The sequence below is a fragment of the Ammodytes marinus genome (genome assembly GCF_949987685.1).
Source record: "Ammodytes marinus genome assembly, chromosome: 5".
NCBI classification, from domain to species: Eukaryota; Metazoa; Chordata; class Actinopteri; order Uranoscopiformes; family Ammodytidae; genus Ammodytes; species Ammodytes marinus.
In genome coordinates, this window is record NC_137234.1 from 19,893,677 (window position 1) to 19,920,832 (window position 27,156).

A 27,156-nucleotide genomic window follows, 5' to 3' on the forward strand; every position below is an offset into this window, starting at 1 on the left:
GGTTTTGGTACCCCCCCCGTCCCCCTCCAAAAGATTGCCATTGTTTCTTCATTCACAATAAATGAGGGGAAAAATCATATCGTATATCAACACACCTTTTAACAAGTCTCTCTGGTCTTGTCTTTACAGAGTCAGTGCCATGCAGTGTTGAGTTGAGTCAAGCCAATCTGAAGTAATCTGTTCTGAAGACCCATCCTACGCCCTTCCATCCCTGTCCTGCCTGGTCCCCCGATGGAGCTCAAAGTGTGGGTGGACGGAGTGGTGCGCGTCGTATGTGGCCTCTCTGAGGAGACGTCCTGCCAGGATGTTGTTATCGCTCTGGCTCAAGCCATTGGTGAGTTAACCCTCAAAGTATATTTGTTTGGCGGTGAAAAAAAATCATTGTGTTGGATATACCAGCTCCCCAAGCTGTTGTTACCTGGCACCTTGTTTGACTGCTTAGAAGTTTAAGTGATTAGATAACCGTTCTGGTGCGAGTGAGAGAGTTGGATGCAGACCAAACAGGAGTATTGTGTTGCTGAGGTTGCAGCAATGTGGTCCGACCTGCGCTCACCTTTATCGTTCTCCGCTGACCCAGATTATTAAGGGGTCAGTTTAGATTTGAGCCAGCTCTATATCCTCCGGCTTTTCTTCATGCCATACGCCAACAGCAGTGTTGAAAAACATAACTCTCTCCTCCTTCCATGAAGTGAGCTGCCTGCCAAGTCATTAGGGAGGGTTTGTCCTAATTTCAAGGTCCTTGCGGAAACTTCAGTTTATTTGATTTTATTTTATTTTTTTACATGTTGTACAAATCTTACTCAACAGCCTTTTATTCCGATCCTTGGAGACAGATATTTAAAGGTACATCATCATAATACGTCTGATGTCACTTTGTTCACTTAGCATTTCTTGTGTGGAAGCATTGGGTTGAGTTTAATTAGTAGTTTAATTTTTTTGTATTCCCCCCAAAAAAACTGAATTCCAACTTTATTTGTTAAGCATTTTTCAAACACAAAAGTAAAATTAAAATTAAAATCCTCCAATTCACAGACAGAGCAACAAATTACTTTCAGAAATTGAAAGACACTTTAAAACACAGTAAAACTGAACTTGATAAACACAGACTTTAGTAAAACAAGTCAAATCATGGATCAGTAGAACAGTAAAACAAAACAACGGTGGTGTTGGTCAGGCAATGTAGGGTTTGTAATCTTTTCAGTTTTGTTTGCTTTTTCTTGTACTCACTTTCTTTCTTTTTTTCTCTCCCTTCCCCCCTAGGTCAGACGGGCCGTTACGTTTTGATCCAGCGTCTTCGGGACACGGAGAGGCAGCTGTTGGCCACGGAGAAACCTCTGGAGTCTCTGGCCAAGTTGGGCCAACATGGCAACGAAGTTCAATTCTTTCTACGCCGCACCGGCCCCAGCAGTAGCGACGGACCCGCCGGCTCCAAACCCGACCGAGATCTCCCCCTCCCCCTGCCGCTGCCCAAGTATCCCGAGCCGGAACCTTCCAAACGCAGCCAGCCCAAGAAAGCGCTCACCTTCAACCTGGGGCCATCCACCTCCCCTAGGTCCAAAGTCAAACAGTTTAATAACAATAAGAGGTCTCCACGGGACTCTCCGGAGCAAAGAGCCTCACCCTCCCCTTCGCCTAACCCCCTGTCCCCTCACGTGCTCTCCCCCTCCCCCTCCCCGTCTCCACCTGTCGGCCCATCCAAAGAGGAGGTGTTTCGGAAGGTTCTCCAGCAGCAGGAGAGACTGAGGGCTTTCGAGGCCCAGCTTGAAGCCCTAGAGAGGGAGTCGCACACTTGTGAGCGCCCCTACCCGTCTCCCAGTCCTTCGCCATCCTCTGAAGCCCGCTTGCAAGAAGAGATGGACGCTCTCGAGCAGGCTTCCAGGAGGAACCAGGCCGAGCTGACCCAGGAGCAGTACTGGGAAGAGGAGCTACAGGCGGAGGGAGAGAGGGAGCGAGGGATGAGGAGGAAACTGGGGGAGCTCCACGCGCAGCTGGACGACTGCGGACGGAGGCTCCACGATTTCTCGGTGAGGTCCACTCAGCTGGAGCAGGAGATCCAGAGAGAGAGCCAGGCGGAGGGGGCTAAAGCCGACGGACCGGAGGGGTCCCTGGAGGTGGTCAAGACTGAGCTCCACAGCCAGGAGAAGCACCGGAAAGAGCTGGAGGAGCAGCTGTCTGGCACCGACAAGGCCCTGGGCAAGGCAGAGTCTCTGCTGCAGGTAAGGAGAGAGGTCACGGTTCTGGAGAAAGGGCTCTAAAAATTGTCACAATCAAGCCCCCCCCCCCCTCCGTGTGTGTGTGTGTGGTCATTTTGACGGGTGTAAGCACAAGACCCTCTTCTATGCTATACTGTCAAAACTGGTATCCCCTCTCCTTCCTGCGTACTGCAGCAGACAAACAGTGCAGAGACTCTCTTAAAAGAAATAAGATTTCTGAGTACAAAGGAATCGTGATGTATTGTGCTATGTTTATATATATATAAACAGCTATTCTGGAAATGATAAAAAGACATTAACGCTGTATTACTCAAATCCTACCTTTTGTATGAAATTTTTTTTATTGTCTGAAGAACTATTTTCCAGTCTGGCTGAACTGGTTTGACGGGGTGTCATCATGTATGCATGTTCTAAACATGTGCTTGCGAATGGTGTTGACATTACATTGCCGGTGTCAGTATATTATTGTACCCTGTATATGGACAAAGAGATTAAAGAGGATTGATTTCTAGAAAACAAAAGCCCCGTTTATTGGAATCTACTAACTCAAGCCTCAACTTCTCGGAATGTGTGGTGTCATTGTTTGTTTACTTTTGGTTGTTGCCATAGACGCTGCTGTATCAATAAACGCCTAACCCGGTTTGAAGTGAAACTCAAGTTTGGTCATAATCCACATGACACCCAAGACTCGGATATCCATTCCACGAAGCTCAGTTGGAACAGCTCCAGCCAGGGATGAGAGAAAAGATAAATTCCTCGTTGATTGTACTATGGTAGATGGTGGTTGGAATGTTTTCACACAGGGAAATGGAACACACTAAATAACATTGTGTTTGCATGTCTTCAAAGACCATTCAGGCTGAAATACTGTTCCATTTCCAATCCACATAGGGCTCCAGGCAAAAAGTGGCAAACTGGCTGCAAAACTGATTAAAACAATAAGTATAAGCTCATTTGAGTCATCAGTAAGTCATCCTCATGGGGATGTGTCTGACTCTGGGGCTGAACTCAACGGATTTAGTGCCTGATTGATCGAACAGCGAGGGACTGTGTCGTGATCAATTTGCCAATTATATAGAAAGCATCCTGCTACAGAACAGAGGTATTAGGCTTTTGTTCTTTTTTTCATCAGTGGTGTGATATGTACCACCTACAGTACTATAAGTACTATATACTTAATAATGTCAACAGAACCCAGGTATAGCCTGGACGAGATAAGATTATTTTATTAACCCCAAACGACATGTTAGTAACAGTAATGAAAAGGTGCGTTTGTCTGGCCGTTGTTATTTGCTGATCTCTCAGCTGATTGGTCCAGGCTCGCCAGCCGAATGTTTAAGGTGTCGGTGGTGAAGAGCACAGTGTTCCTGTCATTAGGGTAATGGAGGCAGACCTGCAGGTGTGAACTGCTTCAGCAGGCTGCCTCAGTCCAACATCAATTAAACGCACGCACGCACGCACGCACGCACGCACGCACGCACGCACGCACGCACGCACTCACACAAACATACACACACACACACACACACACACACAGGTTTAGGGAGCGATACTGCTGCTGCTTCCTGTACTGTGTGCACATTGATTAAGCATAAATGGATAGTCGATAAGGAGAGATTAACTGACTGTTTCATGCGCGCCCTGGTTCAATCATTGGTGGTAGAGGTGATGCCACTGTCTCAGAAGAAGAATCTCTGATAAAACAATTGACACTAATGAATATCTCTCCCCCTTGGCATCTTATCAATTTGGCAAATGATCATTGTTATGTATTCATCCATATGTATGCGTCAGGCTGCTGGAATCTAATGGAGACAGAAAAAGCCTTGGTGGTTGTGTGACTTTGATGATTCATAATGGCTCAATGGTGTGATGATGGCTGATAGGTCACAGTCTCTCCAACAGTGACTCGAGACTAGATGTATAGACTCTGCTGCCCCCTTGTGGTGGAAATACATTTGGCATTTACAGCTTTAGTATTGCAACCTGAAGGCAAAATACAATGGTGCCGCCTTATAAATACATACGTTTAAGTTATCACTCAGAAGAGAAGAGAAAAATGCCGGTTCAGCTCACCCCATTTTCACGTGCTGTGTGCTCATTCCTGTTTTCAAGGCAAACAAGTTGTCAGTGTTCAGGGCTTTTTGTTTTCCTCCGCTCATCCGTGTTGTTTTTTCCGTCCCAGGCCAAACAGGAGGAGCTGGAGGAGTTGAATAAGGAGCTGAGGCAGTGTAACCTGCAGCAGTTTATTCAACAGACCGGTGTCCTGCCAGCGCACAGCAACTCACGCACAGATCTACAGGAGCAACTGGATCAGTTAGAACTGGCACATCTTCTGCAGGATGGATACACTAACGGAGGTATGCATGGCAACGAAGATCAATATTGAAAAAAACTCAAACTCACCACTGTTTACTTTGATGTTAGAGCAATAGTTCAACACTTTTTATTTTAAGGACCATTTAGTGATGTTGTAAAGATTATCTTCTGACTGTTGGCAGAGGCAGGCTGATTTTTCCAATTGACTACAAGTATTTGTTAAATAAGCAACCTTTGCCCATTTCTTCTTCAAAAAAATGCATGCACAGTTAAAGGAATGGTTTCCGTCGCCTTGTCATGAACACGAGAGTGAGGCGGCTGACTGGATAAACATAATAATAATTTGAACTATTCCTTTAACTTCAGAAGAAGACTTGTCCTCATACAAAACCATATTTATTTATTTTTTTCTCAGGCCTGGGCGGCGGGACTCCGGTGGAATCGCCGCCTCGCCCCACTGCCAAACAGTTCCTGGGACATCCACGCAACCTGCAAAACCCTCTAGTGTCCAGTCTCAACCCTGAGGGTGTGTATGTGTGAGACCCTCCATCCTTCATCTGCTCCTCCTCCTCCTCTCCTGCGCTGCCCCGTCCCCCTGGTCCTAGAGCCCCTCTCCCCCCTCCTCCAAAACTCCCCCCCCAGCTTTATTGGGTCTAAGGCTACACAACAGCTGCCGATTATGTGGTGTTGGGTAGTGGAAGCGTCTGTATCTGCGGCAGAGGTCTACCTTTAAAGGCCGAAGGACTTCTCTTCTGTGCCTAACTCTGTCTCCTGCTGATTCCTGACTTTTTTTTACAGTTGAATTAATCTTCCACATTCCTCCTTCCATTTGCTTGCATATTCGTGTAGGCTTTAAATTCTCTTGGTCTATCCATCCTTTGATGTTGTTTCTGGTTCCTCGCCCTCTTTCCCTCTCTCCGCCTGTTTCTGAACTAACTAACTGCTTTTAGTTCTACTTTAACACATCTGGGAACTTGCTCTTATTAACGCCCTCCCTCCCTCCCTCCCTCCCTCCCTCCCTCCATCCCTCCCTCCCTCCTCCTCTGCAATACAGAGCCGCCTTCCCACCCTCACGTCAACAATCGTCTATACCGACAGCTGCTTTTCACAGTATCTCCATTGACTGCACTGGGAATGACTGTAGTAGACATTCTGATTGCAGTGCTGTTATTCTACTGTGACATGGAAAGATACGTGACCGATGTCATTTCAGTATGCCTTTTATGTATGGATACTATTTATATATAAGGGAGGGGGGGGGGGGTCTATCTATACAATGCCTTGTACTTTGGTGACGCTTGACTTCCAAAGAGCAAGAGCCTTTCATGGAGGGCTCTGCAAAAATGTATTGCACTGTCCTATTCTCTTTCTGTGTGTGAAGCCTCGGCCCCCTGGTTGCCTACTGGGAAATGTATCCATCTGTTGTGTCAGAGAAAGTCATTTTAAGAGCTTATAGTTATTCTAACATAATCTATTTTTTGTTATTCAAGCTTATGACGCTAAAAGAAGGAATACATTTCCAAAGTGGTGCCACACGGGGCCACGGCATTTTCTTTTATTTTCCTCTATCGGGATGTATGCGCCTGGTTCTTTCGCTGTCATCACGCTTAACATTTGACCCGTCAGAACTTAGCAATGCGACTCAGTGTACTGTAGTTTTAGCATGAGTTTACGTTCCTATGTCCCAATAATAAACAAAAAAAAACGGGAGCTTTTCTTCTAATCACAATTTGGCCGTCTTCTCTTCACTGCTTTGATCCAGACAAATTACCCTCCCAAACACCTGAATCAATATTTTACTTTAACAAAGCACTTAACATTTAATCATTTTGTCTCTGCTATGCTGACTGGTCAAAGTGAAGTGTGTTTGAGTGTGCGCTCCCTTTCTAATCGTCTACAGTGTGTGTGTGTTTTTTTTCTTTTGTGGGATTTTACAACCTCTGCTTGCTTGATGGGAACTACAATGATTGTTATAGAAACTGGTCTGAAAACCAATTCTATCCCAAAATGCTTCTCTAACAACAAGACTTGAGTCTTAGTTCAGTTCCGAACCCCCTTTACTGGTGAAGGAATGAACTCATTAACTGGCCTTGCGTCGGCTTTTGCTTCTCGAAAGCATGTGTGAATATCTTGTTTGACCCCGGGGTCTGTTCTCCTGTTGTCTTGGCTGAGTAAAATGTTTAATTTTTTCCAAACAAAGGGATCATCATCCCCACTTATTTTTGTGTGTCTTGCAGTCCTGACATCCAGAGAGTCGTCATGGAGATAAAACATGGACCGCAGGGCCAAAGGGGGAAACGTGTTAACTGTTGTCTCACACCGTCACCTCTTATTTAACCCCCTTCTCTTTGTAACTTCTTTTGTCATTATTTAATCTGACATGATATATACATACTGTACATAAATACAAATATATTTACAAAGTTTTGTTACTGTAAACACTGCAAAGTATCTGTATGAAATGTAAAATAATTTAGAAAACCTTTTACCTAGAGCAATTATTACTATGACTGTGTATATAAATATAATAAAAATGTGCATTGTGTTTTAGATAACATTTTGTCGAGTGATTGTTTTTTTCTGAACGCCCCGTTTATGGAATCACATCTTATTATAATCATCTTTGTAACTAGTCATTATGAGCAGAGATGCATCTGCAATACCCTGAATTAATTATTAACAGAGCAGTGTAAACCTTCAAAAAGATTACAGTGCCATGGAGCCCCTATGTGAAATACATTATGAATATATTATAGGTACTGAAATATGCATGCTCTCTCCATTCGCTCATGACGCACTGTATCCTAATGTTGCACGGTCATTCCTGGGCATCTGCCTTTCACAGGTGGCTGATGGGAAGTTCATAAAGTGCATGGTTGGGGAGCAGATGGAAATGTGGCAAACATCCTGGCATGCCAGCGGCTGCTGTTATGGATTATGTAAGGCATTACCTCTGCAAGACATATGACCATAAAGGCATGATGAGGTCACTTTAGACTAGCAATCCACAGAGGTGTAAGTGTGCCCTGTCACTTGTTTTAAAGTTCATTGTACGTTCATGCTATCAGTATGATGAATTGCCTCTCTTTTGCTTTGCCCCAGAGGACATTGGATTACAGAGAATCGTGGGCTCTGCCCCTCTCTAAGGACATTGGATTACAGAGAATCGTGGGCTCTGCCCCTCTCTAAATTGATGTATGTCTTCTTTATCTCGCTTTTAAATTACTGAAAACAAAACCACTTTTTTGTTTGGTGGTATTAAGTTATTACATTAGTGATAAAAATCACCCCTGGCTGGATGGGCTTCTTCTGCGCAACACTTGAGAGTTCTCCACGCCTTTTCCTGTTTGTTTACCCTGGAGAGTTAATACACCGGCTTTCACACACTGAGGGACTTGAGCTTTCCTCGTGCTCTGGCTGTAACCCCGGTCTGTGGATTTCTATAAATACTCTCATTTGCTGACACTTCCCAGGTACTAAACCCTGAGCACGTACATATCTCTTTCCATTTAAATGTACAGGAGTGGTTGTCCAAAACTTTTTTCAAAGCATTGATAGCATATGTTTGTTTTTTTATAACATTTACACTTTGTTGTTAATTCTTGACCATGTGTTTGGAAACAAAGAGACGTAAACAAGACTTGAGATATTGTGATTAATCACAATTGGATTATGCTTATAGGATTTTGAGCTGTCTGGCTGGCTGGCTTGGCAGGGTTTGGAGAAGTTCCAAATCCTTGTTTGGGTCCAACTGTCTGGACAAGCAAACAGCATGGTGCAACGCTGACGCCTACCTGTGGACATGAAGGATACTGCATGCACATACATCTCAAGTCAAAATGACAGTCTTCAATCTTTTGTATGTCTCACCTACTTGCATTCCCACTGGCAATAATGGAGTTTTCAATGTCAGGTCATGTGATCCCTACTGGTGCAAAGAAAAAATCGCATTGCATCAGTTGTGCACCCAACAGATCTAATGTTTTATTTGAGATAACATCAGGCCAGTGTTGTGCTAGACAGGTGTATTCATTTGGTTATCCTACATGCACATTGAAATATATATATAACCTCACCCACATGTCTAAAACCCAGAGAGCTCCCATCTCATAAACGGGACATTAATAGATCATAACGATGATGCATTCAGGACACCACACAGAGGAAATTACTTTTGCTCGTACAATGGCATGGATAAAATATAATCATGCGTATTTAGAACAGGCAGTGGGTGTCTCCTCTAGAAAGAACCAACCTCCTTGATGTGGACGAGAGTGAGCGTTTGCACGTCCACATGATGGGATGATGAATGGATGGCCACTAGTTAATGAGTCTGACATACTGCACTTATCTAATTCCTCTGTGTCACAGTAAGCACTGTGCACTGATGGGAATAAAACGGCCCCTCTGATACCAATAAAATGCATTGCGTGGTAAAAAAAAAAAAAAACAGACAGTAAAAAAATGACATGATGCCAGAATTGATTTTAGGAGAACTTTATACTTTACTGGTCACTTGAGGAATAGTTATATAACAAAAATACATTGTACACAATGAGCGGATAGGATTGATTTTCACACTTTGTTACAATTCAGATTTGTACTGATCAAAGATAAGTTAAGTAGTTAATTAGTTCAATACATTAAAAAATTGTTTTACTTTTAAATGGTGTACATGTGTTGAATCAGTAGCCTACTATATTATGTGGTCTGATACCAAGTACTATCTTTATAGTAAAGCTCATATCTGTTGGAGTCCTTTCACCTCCCCCAACATCACTCCCCCCTGGACCCTCTTACAAGAACCCTCTGACCTAAAACTAATTTGAAACCAGGAGTACATGATGATCCTCACGTCGAAAACCACACTAGATGAAACAGAAACAAAACACTCACCAATAGTCTTGACAGTAGGGGGCATTAGAGAGTGTTTTTTTTCCTCTATAGGAGGCGATGCAAAAAGGTTGCTGGCCCTAAATAATAACGGGGACAGTATGTGAACATAGGAGGAAGTGGGCTACAGTACACATGGAGACCGCTGGGAGGGCAATGTCTACGGGACATGATGACCGAGGAGCGCCTGGAGATAATAAAGTAGAGGTGTATGTCAGTCTGTCTGTCCGCTCCGGCTGTGGCTGGCTTTGCTGGTCTCTTCAAAAATGATGTGGGGCATTCCCAAAACCAGGTTAGCCGCTGTCACACGCACAGTGGAACTGGCAAATGGCACAATGTGCGTTAGTCAGTGGCTCACCTGCTTTTAGATATCAGACACAGTGCACTGACAAGAAAAGAAGAAAAAAAGGCTAGCACAATCTGTGGAGCAAACACGGACAAAGGCTAAGAAATAAAGTGACATAATCAACATGAAGAGTGGAGATCACAGCGGCATCATTCATTCTTAATTAATATGATTATTAAAAACACAATGAACATTATATAACAAATGAGTTAAATCGACTTTTTTTTTTAAATCACATATTGTCCCAACACTGTAACAAAGTGTAGGCCCACTACATCATTACAAATGAGTCTACAGTCTGCTCCTAGTCCACGGTGTAGGCTATGCATTCAGCTACCGAGATATATGTAAGTGCTTTCTGTTTGTTTAAAAAAATAAGAAAAAAGTTCTCAAATGTTTAATAATTACACCTGACAATTGCAAAGAAATTAGTGGAAAAATTGACATCCAATAACATAGGCGTGATGTGGCCTATTCATCCACACCATATAGATAGAATTAAGAATAGTGGAGGATAAAGGGAGCTATACTTACCAGTCCCAAGTTTTCTTTTTGGGTTCATTTTTAAATAAAATTATATTAAATTCCCCCTGCCAGGAGCCTGTCTGCCAAACATCCTAAATGTTTTTTTTTTTCTTCTGGGAGAAATCTCAGTGCACGGTGAAACTTATAGGTGCATTTTGAGACTATAGTGTAGCCTACACCGACGCAGAAGTTGAGTTCACTTGCACTACCACTACCCCAACCCTGCCCACTCCCCTGCATCTGCAACCCGACCTGGTTATGCAAATAAGGACGAAACTGGCGTCGCTAACAGCCAATGGACTGCCGCGTTGGACACGAAAGCCCTGCCCATTACAGAATAACGACCAATGCAATTGCCTGAGAGGTGGGTTTTATGAGGGCAGCATTTAGGTTGACTTTGAGAGTTATAGTTGGGGTGCGGCGCGTTCAGTTTTGCACGTCGTACATTAGGAATGAACCATTATCGTGTTTACAGTTTCCTGCCATGGATTATTATTTATTGCAAAAGTCAATGCGACACAGGTCCCTTTATCCCCAAATAGACGCACGTGATGCGACAGCTGCTCTTGGGGGTGGGATGCGTGTGCTTTTATCCGTGCAAAGGACGCCCCTACCCCTACAATACGAAGTGGTTGAACTCGGCTTACTTGTGTACAGTGTTGCCATGAGCGGAGTGTGGCTGTGCACGTACCAAGGATGCAGCATGACAGTCTGATCTGATGATGACGCCGAGGAGGCGGAGGGGGAGGAGAAGGAGGACGTGATGATGATGAACTCTCAATTATTTACGGAGTGAGAGTTTAGGAACCCCCTGACATCGCTAACACAAATTGTATCACATCCCATCATTTCCCATCACTGCAATGTAACCTGCATTTCGAAAATATTTTTCTTTTAAACGTCACGTATGCTAAAGAAAAGTGTTACACTTTTATTAAACGGAATTTAATCAAATCATAGCATGAATTGATAACCCTGATGTTAAAATGTTACTATTAGGCCTAAATACTTTTTAAAACTCATCAGACATGGGTAATTATAAGAGAACACCTCTTTTTTAGACACACCCACACAAATCACTGTAGGATATTTGATTGACCCCCTTTGTAAACTCAGAAGAACATAATGTTCTCTGTTTTATTTGATATGATCGAATAACTTTTTGGGTTTGGGTAGCCTATGTTTACACTATTGTTTCCTTTTTGACCAGTTTTGACGGTCAAGACCTTGACGGATTATTCACAGCCAGGATACACATAACCCCATGACATAAAGTAGCAAATTGAGGATTACATTGTATGATGTAACAGCTGGTTTTGTCAAGTTAAGGTTACCACTGGGGGGAGACAGAGGGCACATTTTCGTTGTAGCCTCACTGTTAATAGACTGTTAATACAATTTCAATTAGCCTACATTTATCATACTTTTGATTTGATTTATTAGCCTTTTATATCCTACACAGTAAGGTTGAGGTAGCCTTACACTGGGTTGACTTGACAGTGTGGTGGACATTTCCCGAGCAGTGCATTCACAATAAAGTGTAAGGTCGTAAGGTACAGTGTATACAATAAAATAAATCCTTTTGATTGTTTTACAATGGAAAATATTGGTCTTTATTTCTACTCCAAAAACATGTTTAATCGTTTAGTGTTTGATTTGTTTTTAAGGGCTTCTATGGTTTGAATTTGGATTGCAGACTGAGCCATTAATAACTTGACACACTCTGGTACATAGTAGCTTACTAGATAGTTTATATACTATGCTACGGACACACCATATAGATATATCTATGCGGACACACTATAGTAGCCAGCCACACTGTATCTAGTTCACGTGTGCATGTCTCCGACCGGTTTCATCTATGGTTTCATATCAACGGACACTGTCTCTTTAAGAGTCGGCTGATTGCACTCGGCCTTTTCCGTCTCTAGCCAGCCGGTTGTGTCACTCAACAACAGTGGAGACTTCAAATCACTCTGACATACCTCAGACCACAACTCCATAGGGTAGGTTTGAAATAACTATGTAATGCTAGAGTATGACACCGTAGTAATGACGGTTGAATGGGGACTTTGTGTAAACTCCCTTACACACTGCGTGTTTTCCGTGCAGAGCACGAACGAGCTTGTAGTTGTCGTTCGCTAAATGTTGCTATTCTGAGGCTAGCTAACACGTTATGCTGAAGCTAATGTTACTCGCTAGCGCCATTTGTGCAGTAAGAACATCGTTATATGCTAGTCCCGCATGCTTGCAGGTCCGTTTATCTTTAATGTGGACATGCACGTGAACGCTGCACGTATATTTCATTTGAGGCACAGAGGGAGCACTCTGTTTGGTGCCTAGTTTTCTTCTTTGTTTACAAACTTAGCCTTAGCTTACACTGCAGCACACTGATGTTGCTGGCTAGCCAGTGCAAGGTTACCCTTTCTTGTTTGTCAGCCAACAAAAATACGAAATTCGGAACATTGATAAAGTTGTTTTATAGTTTCAAAGGTCATTCGTTGGTAGTAAGATCGTGCTTGACCTATCGTCTATTCACTGTATTGCTACGTCCCATGCATAGACCAAGAGGACGTGCTTGATGCTCATTTTCACTTTCTTCCAAGGATTTGGAAGAAACAAAACAAAACCTTTGTCATTCCATACATTTGGTTGAATGTCTTTCCGAGCTCACCTGGCCTTTTAAACAGTGAGTAGATTGGCTCACGTGCTACCATTACACTTAGCCCATAATGTGGTTTAAGCCAGAGACTGCCAGACTATTATGAAACCATTTGTTTGTTTTTCAAATATTGCACACAAGCAAATACAACCACTGTCTGGGATTAAAAAACAAAACAATGTATGCAATCCTTCTATCTATCTTCAAAGGATACGTTGGGAGGACATCTGTGAGAGGAACTATTGTAAAGGTGCTCTTCTTCTTCATGGTCAGCCATGGATGAAGATGACAGCCAAGACGAGCTGATCAACCGCAGTGCGTCCCAAAGCAAAGGAAAAAGGCCTGCGTTGTGGGACATTTCAGGTAACATGTTTTTGTTTTAGCGTTGGAGCATCATAGGCCGATGCAAGAATGCGTCGTTTTATTTTTTTTCAAATTCACTCTCATAAAAGTCGCTGTATCAAACATACCGTAAAGCTTGCAAACCTAGTGCATTTTCTGCGTGCTTTTTTAAACATTGTTTTCCCTCCTAGATGACTCGGAGGATGATGAAGCCGAGTCTGACGAGGGAGAGTCTGACAGTGGAGAGGAAGAAGGGGAGGATAACCTAGATGAAGATGGGGAAGAGGAAGAGGAAGAAGAAGAAGGTAAAGAGGAGGAGAATAATGACCACAAGAACTGGGACATCCTAAATCCTTTTTCTACCATACTAGATAGCAGAAAGTATGTGGATTGGAACGCAGCCTGTGCCATTTATATTGTTGTCAAAGATGGCGGTCTGTTCTTTTCCTTTTAAAGAAACGACTATGTTATCATATCACACATTTTTAGCTGGTCTGACTCAACCTGCAAACTATTGTAATTTTAACAAGCTATTAGATTTCCTCTTGAGTTGAAAGAGGAAAAGTAAGCTACTGCTGCTATACACACTGACGAGGTGAAATAAGTAAACCGTTATTTTGCCCACTACTTTTTGTCACGCTGCAATATCCTCTAACAATAAAAAAAATAAATGTCTGTATAGTACATGCATATCACATAGACTTCTACCCACTTTATCAGACGAGGAAGAGGAGGAAGAAGACGCTCAGGCCGAGGACGGAGCTCTTGGGGGGACCTCTGCTGACGTTGCGGGGCTGTCCAGCTCGGATGAGGACGCAGACAAGTGTCCCATCTGCCTTAACTCCTTCACCAGTCAGCCTGTGGTAACACCAGAGAGTTGTGAGCACTACTTCTGTCTCGACTGCATCCTTGAATGGGCCAAGGTGGGTTTGACTAAATGTTTGTATATGCTGCTGCTGCTGCTGCTGCTGCTCTGCATTTGAAGAAGCATCTGGGGGTAGAGAAAGCTGAATGGCTCATTTACATAATGTTTTCTGTTCTCTGCTTATTTAGAATGCAAACTCGTGCCCCGTCGACCGAATCACCTTCAACAACATCTACCTGAGGAAATGTTATGGAGGCAAAGTCAAGAAAGTGGTGAGCGCATTTGATGTCTTGGTCTCAAAACTCCTGGGTACATTTATTAACTCAGTTTTCTCTGTATACTGTTGTGTGGATTGATGGCTAATGTGGTATCTTTGTGATGGGCTGCTCAATTCAGATCACAGTGCAAAAGCCTGTGAAGGAAGTTGTGGAGGAAATTGTAGATTTGGACCTGGAGCAGACCAGCTGTGAGGTGTGTGGGGGCAGTGACCGCGAGGACCGCCTATTGCTCTGCGATGGCTGTGATGCTGGGTGAGAGATTTTATTTGAATAAAAGAACCCTTATCATGTCTTATCATGTTGAAAGTCAGTTTATGTTTTTATGGCTAAGATTGAATGATTTATTGGAGACAAAGGCTGCAATTAGGATCTAAACACGCTCTAAACTGTTGCGTTAATGGGTTTGCAAATTCAACTGGGGGCCTGTTCCAGACAGTGGGTTCAGTAGAAACAAAGCCGGTTCAGCTCAGCCCTGAGTCAGTTCCCTCTGTATCTTAATCTCAGAAAACCTGCTAACTGGCTTTTTTTGTTTCAACCAACTACGAGTTTTCTGTCATTTTAAACTGAAACTACAGACTGAAGGAAGTGTCTGAAGGAAGTGTGGGAATAGCACGTCTTTTTCTTCAAGAGTGGATTGAGTGAGAAAATAAAAATACTACACAGGAATCTCCATCTGGATGTTTTATCATTTCCCGAAGATGTTCTGTTCATTTGATCATAATCATATTACACATTGAGGACATTCTCTCAATTCAGAATTTATCATTTGTGTTGCATTTTTTTTTATCAACCTAGAGTTTTGTAACATCAGTGACACTTGGCATATTTCTGTCAGGCTAAAATGTGACGCTGAACGCAAATGTTTACTGTTCACTTGAGTGGTCCAAGTCACAGACCAGACGCTTTAAATAAATAATAGGTGTTTTAGTGAAGAAATGATGCACACATGTTAAATTGGATCACTTGCTGAGGAAAATTGATTTAGTTATAAATCAATCAGGTAGGCTACTTGAATGAATACTGTACTATTTGTTTGCAGTAAAGAATTTCAGTAGGTTTTCTGTACAAAAGGAGAGACAGTCTGTTTACTGCACATGATTTCAATGGTTACATCAATATTGCTACTCATACCGAAGCATTATGCTTGAGAAAAAAAATTTCAGACGTTTTTTTTCCTGAATTACCGAGATTACTATATCAGACTTGAGATAAGTCAAGTCAGAGAGTTGCCCTGCTTTCTGGAACAGGCCCGACAAGTGTCCCCGTGTAGCAGTCATGCTAACCAATCAGAAGTGGCCCAATGGGCTTTCATATACGCCCACAAACTAGGCAGGTGAAACGCGATACAAAATTACCATTGTGGTGCGATAAAATAGTCTCCTCTGATGAATGAAGTACGCGCGCCAAAACTCGTATTTGAGAGACATTTGTGACTGTTACTTCGTATCAAACGGGCTCACGAAGGCAGTGCGACTCGGTAACTACCAAACAAAGAGGATGGAATTCCTCCGAGCGCTAGATAAAATATGCAACTCGCTCGCGCACATACTTCAGTCAAAGACGGAGTCAGACAGCGCGGAAAAATTTCGTCACAACAACCGATTTGTGGTATAGCAAAATGATCGAGCGCTACGGTACGAGGGAACCACTGACTTTCAGTTCAATTTAATTAAGTCGTATTTGCATGGGAAATGGAAAAATGTAAATGTAGACTTGAAAAAAAAAAAATACACTGCAACTTTTTTGACAGATGTTTCTATATCTCTCTGTTGATCCAAAGCTTCATCATGAATATTAGATGCAAATCAAATTGTAGCTGCAATATCAGCCAGAAACATTGGAATTAGATATTTTCTCTGAATCGTTTTGCCCAATAAGCCGTTTTGGTTTGTCATGATCAGAAAAAAACTGATAAGCTTTTTTGTTCCGTAGGTATCACATGGAGTGTCTCACGCCACCTCTTGACTCAGTTCCTGTAGAGGAGTGGTTTTGCCCAGAGTGTGAAGTCAGCAACGTACAACACTCAAGTAAGCCTTTAACTTATATACCCTCTTCAATTCATGCAATCTTAATCAGTATTTTGGACTCGATTGTCATTTAGCCTACAGACAGGATTTTCTTTATTTTTTAATATTCCATTTTGTTATAGTATTACATATTACAGTGAATTTAAGTTATTTGAATTTTCTTTTTTTCGATTATTGGGGAATAGGTGTATGAATGAAAAATATATACATATTTCCGATATATGATATACACCCCCCAAAAAGAACATCTATTAAAGAAAACCATATTGACGCATAACTTTATTCATTATATTGCACGTGGCCATGCTTAAGCACTCAACTAATAGTTTTCCCTTAATATAATATTTTTTCACATGTCAGATGTTGATATCTTGTGTCCTCCTCAGGGGTTTCAGCTGAAGAGGTTAGCGACACAGAGAGCCTTCCTTCCAGCGCTCGTCCTGCCACCAGTCGATCCCAGTCCCGTGTTCCAGGTCCCACCAGAGCCATCGCCCGCACCCAGCACAGCGAGAGGGTCCGAGCCAACGTCAACCGACATCGCATCACACAGGCACGCACCTCGCAGGTTTGGCATGGAGGCGTGACGCTTCTGTCTTGGCTCATTTTTCTAATACACTTACACCAGAATAAAGCACAATGCTGATGGATCTTGCAGAGATTTTGTTGTGCAGATTGTATTATTTACCGTACTATTTACGTGATGATTTATTCTTTTGTGTGTTTTTTGTTAATGAACTTACGTGCTACTGGCATCAGAAATAATAGCATGTGGGTTTGACAATGTGTTATATTTGCATTGTGTTTGTGTTGTTGTTTCTTTGCATTTGTTTGACTCGACGTCATTGTAAATGAGGGTCATCCCCTTAAAGGCCTACTTCACCGGTTTGAATATGAAGGTGTATTGAATTCTGAGATCCTATGTAGTATAAATGTGCAAAAAAAAAAAAAATCGGTTCATCCTAGCCTGAGAAAAGGCAGAAAGAGTGTTTTTTTTAACCCTATATTTCTCTTTCTCGTGACATCACAGAAAGAGAAATATAGGGTTAAAAAAAACGTACTTTGTAAATATTACTGTGATGTCTTTTACTGTGACATCACAGTAATATTTACAAAGTACGTTTTTTTTAACCCTATATTTCTCTTTCTGTGATGTCACGAGAAAGAGAAATATAGGGTTAAAAAAAACACTCTTTCTGCCTTTTCTCAGGCTAGGATGAACCGATTTCAATTTTTTTCGCACATTTATACTACATAGGATCTCAGAATTCAATACACCTTCATATTCAAACCGGTGAAGTAGGCCTTTAATGATCTCTCCAGTATAAATAAAGGTTAAATGAAGTGAAAAACTAAATGCTTGCTCTCTTTGAAATGTTCCCACATTTCAAGCTTAAAGGTGGGGTCAGCAATTCTGAAGAATGCTTGTTGTCAAAATCACTTTTATTCAAAATTAGTAAATATCTCCTCAGGATCCGCAACCTGTCCGTACTGTGTGTATGCACGATTAAAAATAAATCCAATGTTTAATAGACAACCTGGTTAGTATGTTGTAAGCTGCACTGGGCCCCCTTTGTTTACATACCAGTTTAAAGAGCCTAGGCTGCGTATTAAAACTGGATTTGTTTCAGTGTACACACAGTATGGACAGATAGTGGATCATGAGGAAATGTTAACTGATTTTGACAACAGGCATTCTCCAGAATCACTTACTCCACCTTTAAGGAGCAGTGCATGTGTTTGGGTGTAGCATTTAGACAACATACATTTGTGAAAGCAACGTGGAGTAATGCAACTATTTCTGTACTAGTTGGCTCCCACGTATATGATGCAGTCCACTTGGCTGGATGAAACTATTAACGCTGTGGTGGCTGGGCTGAACACGGCCGTTTATGTACGGAACTTCACACCTCGTGTCCCATCTACCCGCAGGCGCAAGACCAGTAAGTAACGCATGCATTAAAATGTCCAACACATTTCCGATAGGGTTAGCATAATGATTAGCACAAACATGAACAGATATAGTGAAAGAAAAGTTGGAACTGGTGATGTGTGTATGTGTCTGTCTGTCTGTCTGTGTGTGAGGCATAACTTTTATGATTGATTGAACAGGAAGGCGCAGAAAGAAGACAACTTCTGCTAAGGGCAAAAACGGTAAAGTAGCAAGTACCGGAGTCAAAAGGAGGAAACGGAGGAGGACTAAATCCAGAAGAAGGCTGGTGAGTGTGTCCTCAACATTACTCTTGAAATGTTAAGTTAAAGCTACTACGAGTAAGTCGGCACGTTGGCGACACCTTTGAACAAAAGCGGTAGTATTATTACGACGCCAGCTGTCGTGAAGCTGTTTTGTAGCTCGTGCAGGCGTGCAAGATTCAAATAATCAGGAAGCAATATGGTGCGTGTCCGTGTGTTGAAAGTGTGAGGGCACCGGACTCTTTTCGGCTCCGTGAGTCTATGGGTGACACAGCATCAACTAATGCCAGTAAGTGCTAAACACACCTGATTGCAATGAGTTGATGCATTGTCACCTCTCACGGAGCTGAACGAGTCCCCGTGTCCTCACACAAAGCGAATGAACGAGAGATGGCAGTTAGTTATGGATCACGATGAGGTAATGTGTTTATGTTGTAAATAATGACTATTTCCGATGAATAATGGTCATCTGATGATGCTGGCGAGGCAAAGTAAACTTTGTTTTAGTAGGCTACCGCTCATTCATTTAGGAGTAAACACTGCAGTCTAGTTTCGCTGCGTGAAATTGTGTATACGTTGCTTGGCAACGCCCTCCCGCCCGACTATCACTCTCGCTTTTAGCTTTTCTTCATTGCATTTTATTTTATTTTTATTTTATGGTTCAGCCCCGTTATCGGTCATTATGACGACAAACAACGGTCTCAAACAAGGCCCCGCTCCCCTTCCCTCACCTGGAGGGATAGGCTTCTCAAATTGCGTTCCTGCGCCTCACTGAAATCTGTGACCAATACGGATATGTGACCATAGAGCATGCACGCGTGAACCGAAAATCGGACTGGGTGTACGACCAGATCAAATGCAGTAATAAAAACTATATAAAAACGTCTTTCTTTGCACTGATGGTCTCGTTTGCTGTTAAAGGTAATTTATGATTATGAGAGGAAACATGAGGCTGTTTAAAAGATATTTAAAAGTTACTCATTGCCTCTTTAAGTGTTTCACTATTTGTAATAATGAATGAATTTCGTAGTCAGAAGACACTTCTCTCACCACATAAATTCTATACCCATGTTCTCCCACTAGGTGTTGAAAAAGCCGATCACTCCTCGAAGCCGTATTGCTAACAATCTGGGAATTGTGAAGGACAAGAAGAGCTCCTCGCTGCCTACAGTATACCGGCCGGCAGAGAACACGCTAAGCAACATGCGTGCTGACATCGGCGCCGCATCCCTCTCTATCTACGGAGATCCATTTAACCTGGATCCATTTGTGGAACAGTAAGAAGACCATTTAAAGGACTTCATGTCATTTGTGGATAGTATAATATGTAGAGCATTCATAGTTACAAGTACAACATATCTCACCACTCAAATCATTTCAGTCCAATGTGTGCTTTGTTTTGATGCTACTTGGATGTGCGATGTTAATTGCAACGAACACCGATCTGGCTATCACTACTATCTATTTAAGTGTATAGGAAAATAAAATGTGCATATGTTGATTGTGGTTACATATGTTTCACCGTGTTATTTGTTTTTATGTAGCTGTCCATATAATACTGTAAATACCTAAACAAATGTTGTCTGGCGGTATTGATGTGAGCAGTGAGGAGGCGCAGCAGCAGGACCGTGTTACATCACTGTTGGAGGCCAAGAGACGCGGGATCTCACGCTCTGCTCTTCGCTCTCACCAGCCTGTAGCTCGGCCGGTCACCGCAAGCCTTTCCAGGTAACAGCCCCCTCTTGCCATAATGTCTTAGGCTGGGTTATATAGAACAGGTTCTGATACGGAACTGACTATAACCTGCTTTTGATTCTCCCTATCGATCCCTAACATGTCCAAGCATTTACTGCAGCATGGTGTAAGAATGTAATGTTGTTGCTTCCAACTCTAATGACCCCGAAGATTGGTTTATTGGATGTAAAAACAATTGCAAATTGAGATCATTTGCAACACAGCTTGATAGATGGAACCAAATCATGGTTATGGGAGTCCGCTTGGAATTAAACTATTTCTTGTTTTTTCTTAAATGTCTTTTTTTGGTCACACAACTAATGTGCATCATGTCTGACATCATAACTGCTGATATATGCAATATCTCATAATTATGAGTTGCCTTACCTGACTCAGTCTAAGTGCCCAAGATGGTATCTACTAGCTGGGTGAATACGTAAGAAATGTGGTTGATCTAATTGAAGGATTTATTTGCTATTCCAGGAGGGGTATGGATGTCCCACAGTCAGGGGGTGTTATGGAGGCGGCTCCTGTCCCTGACCTGCTGGGCAGCATCCTATCAGGACAGAACATGCTCTTGATGGACAGCTCCGATGTCGTTATCAATCGGGATGGTACCCTTAAAGCTACAAAGCAAAGTAAGAGTGTGTGGTGTTTTTAAACGTTGACAATTTTCCTCAACACTTTCATGTCTTCTGTGATTTGCTGACCATATACTTATAAACATATTTTGTTAACATTTTCTGTGTTACAGTGTTGCCATCTGCATTAACGCCTAGTTGCAGCAACAGCTCAGGAGATGCCAGCGCCGACATCAACCCAATGATGTCACCCAACCAAGTAGACAGTTGTATGTCTCCCCCGTACAGCAGTGACCTACCTGGATCCTCCCGCGGCTCCACCAACAGACCTTTCTCCCAGAGCTCCTCTCGCTTACCCTCCTCCTCCTCCTCCTACCTGCCCTCCAGCCAAATTCAACCATCTCCCCATTCTGACCTAGCACCTCGAGGTCCACACAGCCTGCAGCCACCTCGTCCAATCAGACCTCCCCAGCCTCCTGGTCACCGGGCAACCAACGGATTTCCCACCTCTTCTATCCACCCCACCCACCCACAGTCCCAACCTAAAAAAGCAGCACCTGCAAAGCCCATGTGGGTAGACGTTTCAGTACTTCCTAGGATACCAAAAATTAAAAGGGAAAGCGGCGGTATCGCAAATGATTGCACTAGTCCTGGTGGCAGCATCGGCAGTAATCGCAGCAGGAGTAATCGAGGAAATAGCAGTGATTCTACTACCAGTAGCAATGGTTACGAAATGCCAGAATCGGGCATGAACAGCCTCGCCGGGGACAAGGGAAGGCAGCAGAGTGTGGACCAGCAGAAGGGCAGGACAGACGGTCAGAGACAGAGACAGTCTGACGGAGGGGCGGGCTCATCAACATCAACAACGGCCTTCTCCAACTCATTCTCCTCATCTTCTTCCTCCACTGGCTCCCCTGCAAGCCATCCACGCTACCCCTCCTCTTCCTCCTCTTCATCAGCAGCAGTGAGCTTCCGCATTAATGCCAGTGGGAACTCCTGGCAGTCCAGACGTCTGAGTGTTGGCTCGTCCTCCGCTACCGGAGAGAGCGTGCAGGAGCGCTGGAGGAAAAAGGAAGAGGAAGTAAAGAAGAGACAGCTGCGCAGGGATAAACAGATGCTCCTCGCGTCACACACAGCAGTCGATAAGGAGCAAGAGAGTAGTACTACCATCTACGACCCCTTTGATCCCACCAACTCAGAGTCAAGCAGCTCGGACGATGAAGCCAAGAACACAAACCCTGGGGCAAGCTCCCTACACGCAACACATGAACGGAAGGCTCCCAGTTTAGAAAACAGGCAAAGCAAGCATGACCTGATTCATGTGAAAACCGAGAGGCAGGAGATTGAGGTCTCACAGGAGCAACCAACGAGAGCTAGTGCTCAGGAAACCCCATCGCAGGAGGCCAGGGGCTCACAAGAATATGTCAAGGTTAAAAAAGAAAAGACTGAAAAACAAACGGCATTACTTGACACCAAAGTTAAGAAAGAGCCCGAGTCGGACGAGGCAGATGAAGCTGAACTGTTTGCGCACCGTTTGAATTCAGACACGGCACACAACACGACGCCTTTTTATCTCAACCCGGATTTTATAAAGATGGAGAGAGACACAACAGAAGAGGAGAGTGGACCGAGAACGTCTAACAGCGTGTCCGCTACGTCTAAGAACGATTCGTCATCAGCGTCCAACTCGGCGTCAGACAAGAAGAAACAAAAGGCGGTGACTAAACCGGATTCCAAATCCTGTTCCAAGTCCCCATCGAGGGACGGGAGCCATAAGAAGAAAACCTCCCAGGCTCCTTCTAGGGAGCGGCGCTCCACCACGCCAGACAAGGAGCGGGGCAGGAGAGGAGAGCGCCACGCCTCGGGCCAAGCAGGCCGGCAGAAAGACAAGCAGAAGGAGAAGGAGAGAGAACGGAGCGGCAGGCGCTCAAGGTCCAAAGAGAGGAGAAAGACACGCACAGCCTCAGAAAGCTCTGTGTCAGATTCCCCCGATAGGACTCACAGAAAGAGACGGCCCTCCCACTCACCATCCAAAGACAGGAGGCGATCCAGGTACATATGTCATCATCATATGTCCGATAGGGACAATCAGTTTAATTTTTAATTTTTTTTCACAAAGTCTACAACGTCACGTCCTAACTGTAATGCATTGTGGTCAATGAAATCGATTAAAGTCCAGTGACATCTGCACCCTCAGTGGAAGTCTGCAGAAAGTCCACTTGAGGCCCCTTGTGGACTTGATGAGTTGTTGTTGTTGTTTTGGACAACCCAGAGGTCTCGTGGAATTCCCGGGGGAAGCTCCCGCAAAGTCCGCGAGTCCACTGAAGTCTGCACGTTTGGATTCAGCAATAGAAGGGTACTTGCCATCTTGCTCCAACAGCTGTTTCAAATCATCAACTCGTTATAAACAACTGAAGCTGCTTGATATCAAGCTGATCATTTGACTCAGCTGTTGGAGCCAGGAGCGCTGTAAAAAGTAAAGGTGCTGCAAGAGAGGGTTGAGGAACACTGCTCTATTAGACTATATATTCTGTAACAAGCCTGGCGGGGAGCTTTGATTTCAGTATCAATAATGAGCTTAATACACAATGGCACGAATGGACGAGTCCGCCTGTAAGTCAGAAGGTTGAGATTGTGACATCATTTCTATCGATTCCCGACTTACAAACGAGATCGAGACATCCCCTTATTGTCCCAATAATACTGATATCAAGTCTTTAGTAACAAGCTGTTTGAGCTTTGAAACCTGTAATTGAGTACCACATAGTTTTCTTACGAGGTATCTGTCTGTTATTGTTGATTTTCAGGTCTGGCTCCAGCTCCGGCAGCAGAGAACATTCAAGGAAGAAGAAGCAGAAACGGAGCAGCAAGGAGAGGAACGACGGCAGAGAGAGAGACACTGTGAGGAGACCGGTGTCGAGGGACAAGAGACGCGGTCGCTCTCGCACCAAATCTGTGTCCAAATCCCGTTCCAGGTCCCGATCCAAGGACCATAAACGCGGTCGGTCTCACTCCAGATCCCTTGAAAGGAGGAAAAAAGAGGCCACGCACACACGAGCGCAACCCTCTTCTCTCTGTCCCAGGGACAAGATGGAGTCACGGCCCAAAGACAAGAGGATACGCAGGTCCAGATCCAGCTCAAGAGAACGAAGGAAAGGAGAAGTGTCCTCCTCCTCCAAGAGTTCAGAGAAAACTTCCAAGCCCTCCGTTTCGTCTCGTAAGGACACAAAACCTTTACCGGACAAGAAAAAAGACAAGGGTCAGACACGCAGCTCTGTCAAAGAGCAAAAAGTTGCCTCAGGGACGAAAGCTGAAACTAAAGCTGAAGCTCATTCGTGCACCGTTGCCTCTAAAGTCAAAAGGGAAAAAGACCTTGGCACAGACAGCCAGGCCACAACAACAGAAATGGTCGAAGAGATCAAAGTTGAAAAAGAAATCAAGAAAGAAAAACGGCCATCTCTTGACATGTTTGACATGTTTGAAGATTCTCCCATCACCGAACCAATTAAGAAGGAAGAGGCCGACACACAGTCTTTGGCGGATGTCAAAGGCAAAGATGAGTTGGGAACGAAAGAGGTCACCGTCCAGACTGAAACGTGTGTAGTAATTAAGACTGAGCCTATTGACGATATTGAGACTGAACCCAGTGACATCACAATAATGAATTCTGAGCAAAGTTCACCAAAACTATGCGAAGAGCCACCTGTCACCTCCTGTTCCACTCAGACCATTCCTGTTAAAGCAGAAAGCATCCAGGATGACGTCTCCCAGTCTCACCCAGTGTCAATGGCCTCCGTCGAACAACCCAACACTGTTGTGTCGACTGTCCACATAAAACAGGAGCTTCAGCAACCCTCCGACTCCGATGATGACTTCAATGTTGACGTGATGCTAGACAACCTGGACTATGTCAAGTCTGAGCCTGAGCCCACAGAGGGAACTGGTGCATCTGTCAAACAAGAAAAGGAACCAGAGGAGGAGAAGACCGAAGGGCAAATATTACCGATTGTAGGCGGAGCAAAATCCAAGACTCAAGTTAAGAGGGTAACTTGGAACATACAGGAGCCCGAGGGGCCTCAGCCAGAGAAATCTGCAAGCAGTGAGTGTTGATTTTTAAAATTTATCCGGCCCATTTTTATGTTAGCTGCTCACATCACTTCAATAGAAGCTGCATATGTTTGTGGCTCATTTAAAAATGTGATTACATTGTTTTCTTCTGAATTCTTTCTGACACAGAGCTGGCCCTGTATAAGTTGAAGCTGAAGCAGGAAGGAGCTCGCAGACCGTCCTCAACAGTCCAGACATCCAGTCAGGTAGGACAAGGAAATACATCAAGTGTTTAATGTGTTGAAATGGCCAGAGGGTGGCAGTGTTTGACCGCAAAAGGAGCAAATGTGTTTCCCCGGATACAGTCACGTGGTAGAATCTAAAACTGATACCGAGGCATTTTCAGGGTAATCGAAAGTAAAAGCCATGTTGTGAAAAAAAATAAAAAGATTTGTCTACACAAATAATGTATTTGCTTATTACAAACTTATTTATTGTTATATCTAAGACTACTATATGACTTGCATACTATATATAACAGCCCTAAATAACTTAATCTATATTTATTTATTATTTCTTCCTGTAATCCTTTCGTCTGGTTATATCAATATAATGTCCCCATACTTTGGACAGGACGTCACTGGAGCTGTCAGTGCTGTTGGTCCAATCAGTAGCTCCTCTAGATCAGATGGTGAGGGGTTATCAACCAGCGGAGAAGGAGAGACAGAGGAAAGGACTAACCAGGTATTTCAAGTAGTGAAACATGAATTTGAAATACATATTATGGCAAACATTTCCTACTTTGAGAATACTTGTGGAAAACTATATCATGACATTTGTGTTTGTTTTTTCCTCCTGGCAGCAGTACTTGAAGAAGCTGCACATGCAGGAGAGAGCTGTCGAGGAGGTGAAGCTGGCTATCAAACCGTTCTACCAGAATAGAGACATCGACAAGGACGAATACAAAGAGATTTTACGCAAAGCCGTCCAGAAGGTGAGTTCCACATCTTTCAAAGGTTGTTTTTTTACCGACAAACAGTTGAAAGCCCCTTATAGCTTTTCATTACTAAACTCAGACATTTCTCAATCTGTAATGTATTCAGTTGAATGACCCTTTTCCGGAGAATGTATACATATAATTATTTTGTGTTCCTGGCCATCAGGTGTGCCACAGCAAGAGTGGGGAGATCAATCCGGTGAAGGTGGGCAATCTGGTCAAGGCATACGTGGACAAATATAGACACGCGAGAAAATACAAGAAGGGAGAGGACTCAGAGGGTCAGACTGAGTCCATGAATATCTCAGATAGCCCCTGAGGAGTAATGAACAAGGCAAGGACAGCCACTCCCAATTCAAACACTTTTTCATATATCATATTACAGTAAGTTTTCCAATACGTTTTCCCACTACTGAGTGTGATCTCATATCTCTCAGACATTACCCAATGATGTGAACGGTAAAGTCACAGATTCAGGATGGAGCATTTTTTCCTCTAGTGTTGAGCTTTTCTATCTTAACTGAATTTTGAGGACAAGCTTTTTTTTTTCTTTTTGGTTGGTTATCATCTGGACAACACCTATTCTATTGGTGTCTTGTGCTTGGACCGTCACTGCCAACAACTGATGGTTTTTGTGTAGTTTCAGCTCAGAAACCTAATAGGAGACCTTGAGGGCTATGCCTTAAAGAGGCAGATCTCAAAGAGCCCTCCATGGAGTGATAAATCAGGTAGCTTTCTCCACAGGCATGTCACTGGGAAGACGCAGCACAGGCTTTGAGTTTTTCTATGGCTGTTTTGTTTTGTGGGAGGGAGGGAGAGGGTATTTATCAGTGGCAAAACTCATCTTGGTGGCGAAGACGTGGTATTAAAGTATGCAGAGTTTGCATATTTAAGAAGTTTGTCACATTAAGGAAATACACTGTTATGCAACTTTTGTAGAACATTTATCAGTAAGCATTTTAGATTTGGTTGTAAATAATAGCTTTGATATATACACTACATATATTCATTTTGTCTGTGCTGCCTGTTATGAGTTAATGACAAATGTTTGTAGAATTTATTTGGTTTATGTTTTGTAAATGAAAGCTTCTGTTATGTCTTCCACATCTCTTAATATCCATGTTTAATGAGCTGATT

At 43.3% G+C, this 27,156-nt stretch overlaps 2 protein-coding genes across 3 annotated transcripts in view; both read left to right on the forward strand.

Moving 5' to 3' along the window:
- The window catches only part of rassf7a (Ras association domain family member 7a), a 30,731-nt gene extending 23,666 nt beyond the window's left edge, over positions 1-7,065 (forward strand). For both annotated transcript variants that reach the window (XM_080027467.1, XM_080027466.1), the window contains exons 2-6: positions 130-334; positions 1,261-2,216; positions 4,399-4,573; positions 4,948-5,058; positions 6,770-7,065. In XM_080027467.1, the coding sequence (XP_079883593.1) occupies positions 232-334; positions 1,261-2,216; positions 4,399-4,573; positions 4,948-5,058; positions 6,770-6,801 (1,377 nt within the window). In that variant the 5' untranslated portion in view covers positions 130-231 and the 3' untranslated portion in view covers positions 6,802-7,065. The remainder of the gene's footprint in view (positions 1-129; positions 335-1,260; positions 2,217-4,398; positions 4,574-4,947; positions 5,059-6,769) is intronic.
- Positions 7,066-12,238: 5,173 nt separating this feature from the next.
- Positions 12,239-26,860, forward strand: phrf1 (PHD and ring finger domains 1). The gene is made up of 19 exons (XM_080028375.1): positions 12,239-12,302; positions 13,168-13,321; positions 13,492-13,605; positions 14,021-14,223; positions 14,354-14,437; positions 14,562-14,695; positions 16,376-16,470; positions 16,857-17,035; positions 18,278-18,410; positions 18,580-18,686; positions 19,744-19,937; positions 20,266-20,388; positions 20,878-21,032; positions 21,149-23,027; positions 23,783-25,074; positions 25,212-25,288; positions 25,656-25,766; positions 25,885-26,016; positions 26,186-26,860. The coding sequence occupies exons 2-19, from the start codon at positions 13,234-13,236 to the stop codon at positions 26,336-26,338; spliced, it is 5,253 nt and encodes a 1,750-aa protein (XP_079884501.1). The 5' UTR covers positions 12,239-12,302; positions 13,168-13,233; the 3' UTR covers positions 26,339-26,860.
- Positions 26,861-27,156: the final 296 nt, after the last annotated feature.

What these genes read in the sequence shown, in the direction of transcription:
- phrf1 (XM_080028375.1), top strand. Translation starts at nt 13,234, where the DNA reads ATGGATGAAGATGACAGCCAAGACGAGCTGATCAACCGCAGTGCGTCC. An exon ending in GAGGCAAAGTCAAGAAAGTG is followed by an intron (nt 14,438 to 14,561) that starts GTGAGCGCATTT and finishes TGCTCAATTCAG; the next exon opens with ATCACAGTGCAAAAGCCTGT. An exon ending in TACGCAAAGCCGTCCAGAAG is followed by an intron (nt 26,017 to 26,185) that starts GTGAGTTCCACA and finishes CCTGGCCATCAG; the next exon opens with GTGTGCCACAGCAAGAGTGG.